This window comes from Syzygium oleosum, unplaced genomic scaffold (genome assembly GCF_021117445.2).
Source record: "Syzygium oleosum isolate NSW1041296 unplaced genomic scaffold, Sole_v2.1 Sole_v2.01, whole genome shotgun sequence".
Classification (NCBI taxonomy): domain Eukaryota; kingdom Viridiplantae; phylum Streptophyta; class Magnoliopsida; order Myrtales; family Myrtaceae; genus Syzygium; species Syzygium oleosum.
This window is the reverse complement of record NW_026607485.1, coordinates 21403404-21411984: the sequence shown is the minus strand read 5'-3', so window position 1 is coordinate 21411984 and position 8581 is coordinate 21403404. Positions and strand designations below refer to the sequence as shown.

At 38.9% G+C, this 8581-nt stretch overlaps 1 protein-coding gene across 1 annotated transcript; it reads left to right on the top strand.

Moving 5' to 3' along the window:
* The first annotated feature begins 926 nt into the window (after positions 1–926).
* Positions 927–6231, top strand: LOC115692444 (protein SIEVE ELEMENT OCCLUSION B-like). Its single transcript, XM_030619285.2, has 7 exons — positions 927–1267; positions 3247–3336; positions 3469–3902; positions 4044–4138; positions 4221–4351; positions 4635–5111; positions 5498–6231. The coding sequence occupies exons 1-7, from the start codon at positions 1040–1042 to the stop codon at positions 6038–6040; spliced, it is 1998 nt and encodes a 665-aa protein (XP_030475145.1). The 5' UTR covers positions 927–1039; the 3' UTR covers positions 6041–6231.
* Positions 6232–8581: the final 2350 nt, after the last annotated feature.

Genomic DNA, 8581 nt, shown 5'->3' with positions numbered 1-8581 from the left:
TACTTGGAGGAGTACAAATATACAAAATTAAATTGAATTTACCATGGTGTGGTTTGGAAAGAGAGAGAGAGAGCAAAGTGAAAGTTAAAGCACCTTGTCCTATCATCATCAAAAAAGACGATGCGAAATCACAGCTCCTAGTCCTATCAAACACGGGAATCACGTCCTCTATTTTCTCAACCAATCTCTTTTTTATTTTCCCTCTCATTTTATAACATATAAAAAGCTGGTAAGGTTTCCCAGTGATTACCATAAATTATTACCCTACAAAGTTATCTCGCATTACCAAAACCTATTTTTCCGTCACTAAAGAAATGCTAATAAATAGTATAAAAGTATCAAGTACAAACATGGGCTACTGAATCGAAAAATAAGCATACTCAAAGTTATAATATCCTATAACCAGCGTGCTACTCTTATGAATTCACGCAGTATCTAACACGCTTCCTAATACATTGAGATTGATTTATCATAAATTTCAAATTTTGAACAAAATACTTACTTTTTTCACATAGAGATGATAATAAAAAAAAACACCACATGGGATTGGCATCGTGATCGGTCAAGTCATATGAAATTATTTCCAACTTATATGAAGAAAGCTTTGGCTCCAATTTTGAATATAAAACATATTTCAATCTCAAAAGTCCTTGGTTCATCTAAGGTCGTGCCAAGTTCAACATTTGGCTTTATTTACGTACAATCGCACCTTGTTAGGGTTATAGTGATGGGCTCGTCCTTTAGGACTTTATTGTTCAAATAATAGTATGTATATAGCGTGCCACTCTTATGATAATGCTAGGAGATTTCTTGATATTGATAGTTTTCCGTTTGTCTAAAAACATTTTTTTCAAACATTATCTTTCCTATCTCTCGTCTCTTTCCTTGCATCCGCGGCTATAAATAGAGCAAGCATATCGACTTCTGCCCTCACCACACCACCTCCGCACTCTTCCTCCTCTAGTTTTGCTCTCTCTTAACACTCCAAAGCCTAGTAGACTCTCTTTTCTCTTTGCTTTTCTCTTTGAGATTCGAGAAAATGGCGAGCAGGACCCTCGGCCAAATTCTTCGGAGGGAGAGAAGCAAGGTCGACCAGAGCATGTTGAACAACCTGCTTGCCATTTTCGACGACGAGAAGCTCATGAAGGAGATGGTGGACGCTCACGCCCCTGACGAAGGAAACGTCGACGTCCAGTCTCTCTTCCTCCTCGTCGACAACACCCTCCGTGGAGCTACCGCCATCGCCGACTCCGTCGTCAACCCAAAGGTAAAAATTGAAATAATGCCATGTATTTTGTCCATGTGGGGGCGCGTGGTGCGAGAGAGATGCAGTCCAAAATAGTTTTACTGGGTAAGCTTAGCAATCTATCAAATGGGTACGTCTATGGTGTGAACCGTAGTGAATTTGACCATCTTTGGCAAATAAACCCCACGACTTCGTTTGATGGACCGAATATAACTCTAGATCGGATAATTTTTATCCAATTTGATATTTGAGGAAATGTAAAATCCGGATACAAAAAAATTCCCACCTAGGAGATGAGGTATAATGTGGATTTGTTCGGATATTGCATGACCAAGGCTATGAAGCCTTGCCGCCCGTCGACACGTCCATATAGAATCGCTGACCACCGCACAAGTACTCCCACCATGACAGCCGATAGTCGTTGCCTCTGCCCCCAACCACCGCTGCGACCTCTGCTTTCCCCACCCAATCACCACCCGTGCCTCAGCTCTTGGCTGGCGGCTCGTCACCTTTGATTTCCACTCAGCAGGCTGCGATCGTCGTCGTCGAGCCTAAGCTCGGCGGACACTTTCGAGCCTTAGATCTCGAATCTGAAAGTAACCAAGCCTTGGATTGGGCCGAGCGCCGCCGGGCCAAAGATCCCGCAATCACGCTCAATCTGAGGTCAAGGTCTAGCGCTAAGGCAATAGGGAAGCGAGAGATTGGAGAGCTATCCGTGCAGCTGAGGTCGAGTGCGAAGGGGAAAGAGAGAGGCCCTCGCAGGTCGCAGCATTTTCTTTTGGCGGGGGTTGTGGCTGTCGTCGCCGTGGTCCGTAGGTTGCCGGCGTGGTGGAGAACATAATATGGACGTTTACTAAATACTGAATTAGATATTAGAAATTTCATTATGTCTTTCTTTAATGTTTTTTATCCTATCCAATAAAAAAATTCGGACAATCCTACAATTAGCTCAACTGCCCGCGAGAATAATGGACCTAGAATTTTGGCGGACCAAAAAATTTAACTAGTATCGTTGCTGCCAAGCACACTGTGATGGAGACTATACAATTTACCAAATACAGAAGGGACTGACACGACATCTCTCTCTCGATCTTTCGACCATGCTTTCTTTTTCTACTTGCTTTTGTTAGAACATGGCCAAGATGAAAAGAAAGAGATAAAGCAATTGCTCTCTGATAAAAGAGGCACCAACAGGCATTATTGAGCGCTTGGATAAAAAGCACATTCTTTGTCGCACCCCGCTTGACCTTTTCTACTTGCTTTTTCTTTTTACATGTCCAAGGACATTGACAAACGAGAGAGATAAAGCAAAATCTGAAAAAAATGGATTAATTAGAATTAATCAGTAAAATTGAATAATATATGCCAAAAGTTTACTTTTCCTAATCAGGAAGCAATCCACTGGCAGTCAATTTTTGTGGGCTTGGATGGATCTATTCATGAGATTATCAGTTTATCTATAAGTCAACAACACAATAGTTTGATATGACATAGAAAATTAAATCTCATGACAAGTTATTAATTATACTCGTATTTTATTAGGCATTCATTTGTTCTCTTTTTCCGCAGGGTTTGGACGATCATTCGTTAAGATTTACTTTTAGAACCGTTTGGTTAGTTTGATTTAGAAAGCATTTTTCCAAAAATTAAGGAATTTATAACACTAACAAAAATGAATCGGATAAAAACATTTTCCTTATCGATAAAAATGTTTAAGCATAAATCATTCTTAATATAAATGTTTAATTAATTTTTTATCTTTCGCGAAACAACTGCACCTTGATATATACTTTCATCGCTAGTGAATTTTTTAATAAAAACTGACAATGTCTTAATTATAAATTATGATCATATATCTACACGTAATGCGATTACTATGCGATAACTATGGATTTCCTTAGTTTAGCAGTTAAAAAAACCAAGAACGTTTCCTCATCATTTCGTTTAATTAGTACCTTCCTCCTCTAACAATAAGTCTACATATGCATACACTGTTGTAGGGCACTCAAGGATCTGGAAGCCCTGCACTCAAGCCACCAAGAGAAGGCTTCAATCCACCCCTAGCAGCAATCAACGAAGTGGCTTGTGAGGTATGTTATTATGTCTTTTGTAATAATTTATTTTTACAAAGTAATGAATGGCTTTTGTTTTGGCTATTTTACTGTTTAGAGCTTGGCAATAACTAATCCCATGTATTAACATTATCAACATCATGTTATCAGATCACATGCAAGGCATTAGACACCAAAAATGTGCGCGAAACGATGATCTCGATCTTTCACGAGCTATCGAGCTACTCCTGGGTCAATAAGGCTTTGATCACCCTTTCGTCGCTTGCTCTTTTCTATGGCGACTTTTGGCGACTTGCCCAGATTCAGCCATCGGACAAGCTCGCGGAATCGATGGCCATACTGAAGGGGTTACCTGCAATCACCAAGCCCTCGGACGTGCAAAAGATCCAAGTGTATGGAGTTCTGAATGAAATGATCAAGACCACATTGGACATGACTGAGTGCATCGTGGAGTTCGAGCACGACAGTAAAGATGTTCCCGAGCTGTCCACGGCAATCGACATTCCAAGCAGCGTTTATCAGATCATCATCAGCATCCTCGCTTGCTCGATTCAGTTCACCAGCCTCATCAGCCTTGTTGATGAGTATGATTCACTAATGATCCCTTCCTTTGCGGCTCTTTTGAAAGCATATAATGAATCATCTAAAATCATTTCAACAGACTCCAATTTTAAAGAGGAGCGTTTTTTTTCTTTTTCTTAAAGAGGGCTTCCTGTTATTTTCAGCTACAAGGGAAAAGATCTCCCAACATTTGCTCGGAAAGTGAACATGATCCACCACACCATCAAGCGACATTTTGAAGATTACAAGCAAAAAAAGGGTAAAAGTTAATTTCATCGATTTGTGATTATTATGCTTTGAATATTGGACTAACGTTCTCATCAGTTTCAATTTGAATGCAGAGGAAATTAGAGAGTATCAGAGGCTGCAGCGACTATTCAATGCCCCTACTGATAATGTGGAGCTCATCAAGGCCTTGTTTTACATCAAGGACGATCCTCAGCCACTCTACATTGGCTCCAAGAAGACCACGGTTCAATTTTCGAACTCTCTAATTCGAAAATACTTCATGTTATTTATTTTTGGACAAACTTTATGTTCCTGGTTGAGTACCAGGATGATGCTATGGTCCTAAACTCGTACTTGTCAAAGAATTTTATTTCAACTGATTTGCTGAAATCAAAACATACATTTGTTCTCCACCTAAGTGGCACTTTTACCTAGTTGGCACTCGCGTAAATTTGTCTTGTCGACTTTAGTGGTACCGGCCAAAGGAGTGAAATGTTGATCCTTGTATATTGTTCCACAACACACAGGATAAGGTCGAGTCCCTACGGAGGAAGAATGTGATGCTGCTGATTTCCGACCTAAAATTGACCTCTCACGACCTTTCCATCCTCATCAAGATCTACAGCGAGCGCAAGTTCCATGAGGACCGCTATGAGATCATGTGGGTCCCGATCATCGAGCAAGAAGGTGAGGACGTGATCAACCAGTTCAAGAATCTACAGTCGCAAATGCCGTGGTACTCAGTGCACTACCCAACACTTATCAACAAGGTGGCCATCAAGATCATCAAGGAGAAGTGGCACTTTAGGCAAGAAACCATTGTGACTGTGTCGGATCCCCAAGGAAGAGTCTCCAACAAAAATGCCATGAGCATGATTAGGCTTTGGGGATGGGATGCTTTCCCTTTCACTGATTCAGTAGGAGCAAGCCTATGGAGCAAGCCTGGAATCAACTGGTTTGAGCTCTTGGTGACTGACATGGTCATTCCTAAGATAAACGAAGCTGTAAGTAGTTCTATGTTTTTGTTTCTTTTTCACTTTCCTTTTACCCTTTCGCTCTACGAAGAAAAAATGTGCTCTGAGTTAATTTAGAAAACGATCTTAATTAATTTATGGAGGATTAGAAAGATTGTAATTGAATTTAATTCGAATCAATTGAGAGATTTATTCAATACAAAATGAGAACTAAGCAGACCATTTCACATTTTTAAAGCGTCTTGTTTCTACTAACATATGCTACTCATCTTGTATTAGAGAGGCTTTACTGGAATTTTCGCGGAAAACTTGAAATTAGAGGATGATTGTAGTTTGCTCTATATTATAGAGATACGAGGACTGACCGCAGGAACTTTTTTCATTGATAACTTATCCGATTGACTATCATTGATCAGATCAAGTCTCAGAAGTACATCCTCCTTTATGGAGCTGAAGACGCTACGGCAATCCACGAAATTGAGGAACCAATGAAGAAGATCATCGAAGATGGTGTCCCCATCGTCGCCTACAATGTCACCAAAAATCAGCTCTTCTGGAGCCGTCTCGAGAGCTGTATGCTGTCAAAACTGCAAACCAAAGCGGATGTGCACGAACCCCTCATGCAAGACATCCTCAGCATCTACACCAACTTCAAGAAGGACGGCGGGTTCGCAGTCCTCACGAGGGGGTCGCAGGTCGTGATCAACGACTCGATAGTCGATGTCACGAAGGTGTTGTCCCAGTACGAGACTAACTGGAAGAAGCAGGTCAAAGGGAATGAGAAGACGTTCGACGCGGCCTTCAAGGAGCACCGCGAACGGGTCTTCGTCCTTCCGAGGTGCCACCACTTCTACATTCCAAACATGGTGGGTTACATCCCGGAGGACGTGAAGTGTCCGGTGTGCCCTCGCATGATGAAGAACATCGTCAAGTTTGAGTGTTGCCATGGAGCACATTAATGAACGCATGCATCTCTCTGCTGGTCCATGTCCACGTTAAAGGTACTACGTGAGTACCCTGTAGGCCGGGACATGAATAAAAGGGCTGTTTGCTGAGTCCTTGAGTTTGTTAGTTGCCTGCGTTTAGGGCAACTATTATCTAACTTGGCATGTACAACTACTTTGTTTGAGCACGAAGTTTCGTTTAGAAATTGCTTTGGTCTTCTTTCTCATTCTCCCTGCATCTACTGAATGACAATATACCGTCCAAAGGCCACATAGAAAATGGATGAGCAACTTACCATTTGAATAATCAGCCACGCTTTCATTCAACAACATAAACTTTTAGAGTAATTACAAATTTTTACAGACTATCAAACCTTAGAGAAATTGGCTTAAACAAGAAATCACCGAAACAAAAAATCGAAGAAAGAGAGAATAAATAGGTGAGGATTTTCCACGCGCAATATCTAATTGATGCTTACAGCAGCCTATACACGAAGTGAGAGAAAGACCCAAAGGAACTAATACATACGAATTATGTCGTTGACATAAACAGCAAGATTACTGTTTGATTGTACTGAGATAAAGAAATAGTAAGGGATCGAACAACAATATAAAAGAAGCAAAAATAAGTGATTGAGCAAGAAGAGCCCGGAAACTTTGTGACAGCTCCATATATAAGGGAGCATGGAGATCACCCAAGACAAATAACTGGAGTGAAAGTCTCCTAGAACTAATTTCCATCCTGGTGATAGCATGCTAATTGGCATCGAGGAAATATGAGTTTAGAGGTATTGTCGAGTTAAGGGCCACTGGTTCTCAGTCGGCATGGGTTCTCCCAAACCTTTACCTTGCGCGGTATTTGAATCTTCATTTTAATTCGATTAACCCTATTAGAGTTCTATACGAGGGACTTGCCACTAGCCTATTGATGAGGATACCTCACTTTCTACGCAATCAGAGATCTAGGGACAAGGACTTGATTACACTAGTTATCCAACTAGTGCCATTTCGGTACCTAACCTTAATCATTTGTCAACTAAGGTGTCTATGCAATCTTTTTACTAAATTATGAATCCTAAGGTTCTCGTCTACTGAGTGTCCATTCAATGTTTTTGGTGTTTATCATGATCCTAGTATGTGGCCTAACTATCCAGCCAGGCTAAACAAAACATGAGAAAGTCAATCAAGGAAAAGAAATAAAAGAATGAAAACAAACACATCAAAAGTGATAATGAAAGATGAGTAAAGGTGAAGTGCGGTAAAGTAACCCGATACAAGTCGGGCAAAAAATATAACCTAACCTTGTTATTGAGCCCCAGATAGCAATCCCCACAAGCTTGACTTTAGAGAACATCCTATCTTAAAATGGGTAATGTGGGTTATCAAAACTTTCGGAGAAAAATGAAGCCCCGCGTCGGTACTTTGATATCCTAAGTCGGGGTCCCAATCCGGCCGTAGGATATTAGGTACTCATTTAATCTCCTTCAAATTTCTCCTAGGTTACAACACTTCCACGTTACCTATTCAATTATTTGAGGTGAATCCTATATTCAACTAAACTATTTACTATGATTCATTATTTTTTTTAAAGTGACGTTTCGAAACTACTATCTTTATTATCTCTCTCAAACTAAATCAATTGCATTTATTAAAACTAATCAACTAAACTAATTCTAAATTATCCTAAACTAAACTAAAAATTCAAAATCTAATTGAAAATGAACGTGAAAAATCAACAATCAATCAAGTAAAGGCAAGAATTACACTAAAAATCAAAGATTGTACTTTTCTAACTATAGGAATTCTAATAAAGTGAAACTAAGCTAAATCTAATACTATAAACCCAACAATCTAATCAAAGCCTATTTTTTCTAAACAATTTTCCAATTTTTTAAATTCAGAAATATTATTATTATTATTATTATTATTATTATTATTATTTCTTATTTAGGTCCATTTCTAGGACACCCATGAATTCACTTCTACAGATTTCTTTCTTCTTCATTTTAGAACACCTGAACCTTCTGCCATCTTCCTTCATTCACTTTTCTTGCTTGTTCTTTCTTTACTTTTTATTTCATGTTTAAACAATGTAAGTCCCTAATTCCAAAACACTAATTCCACTCAAAATCTAAGGCTGCGTTTGGTAGTCTAGATTTTTAGCCTGGATAAGACTGGATAGGATAAAATATGAAATTCAAGGAATTTGCTATATCCCATCTATTGTTTGGTGATTCGCAGTAATAAAGCCGGATATTTTCACATTTTACCATGTCTATTATTTGCTATGAACATCATATCAGTGTAAATGAACTTAAAGTTTGCACAAACAGAGATGATTAAATCTCTCACGACACTCGTACTTACTTCATTGTTTTTTTGCTTATTTTTTTTATTTTCCCTCTCTTTTTTAATTATTTTCTTTGTAATTCTTTTTTCTCCTTCCATAATTCTCTAATAAAATTTTATTAAATATTAAAATATACTAATATACCTAAAATATGTAATAAAAATATACATAGTAAATGTATTTATTTATATATATATCATAAGATA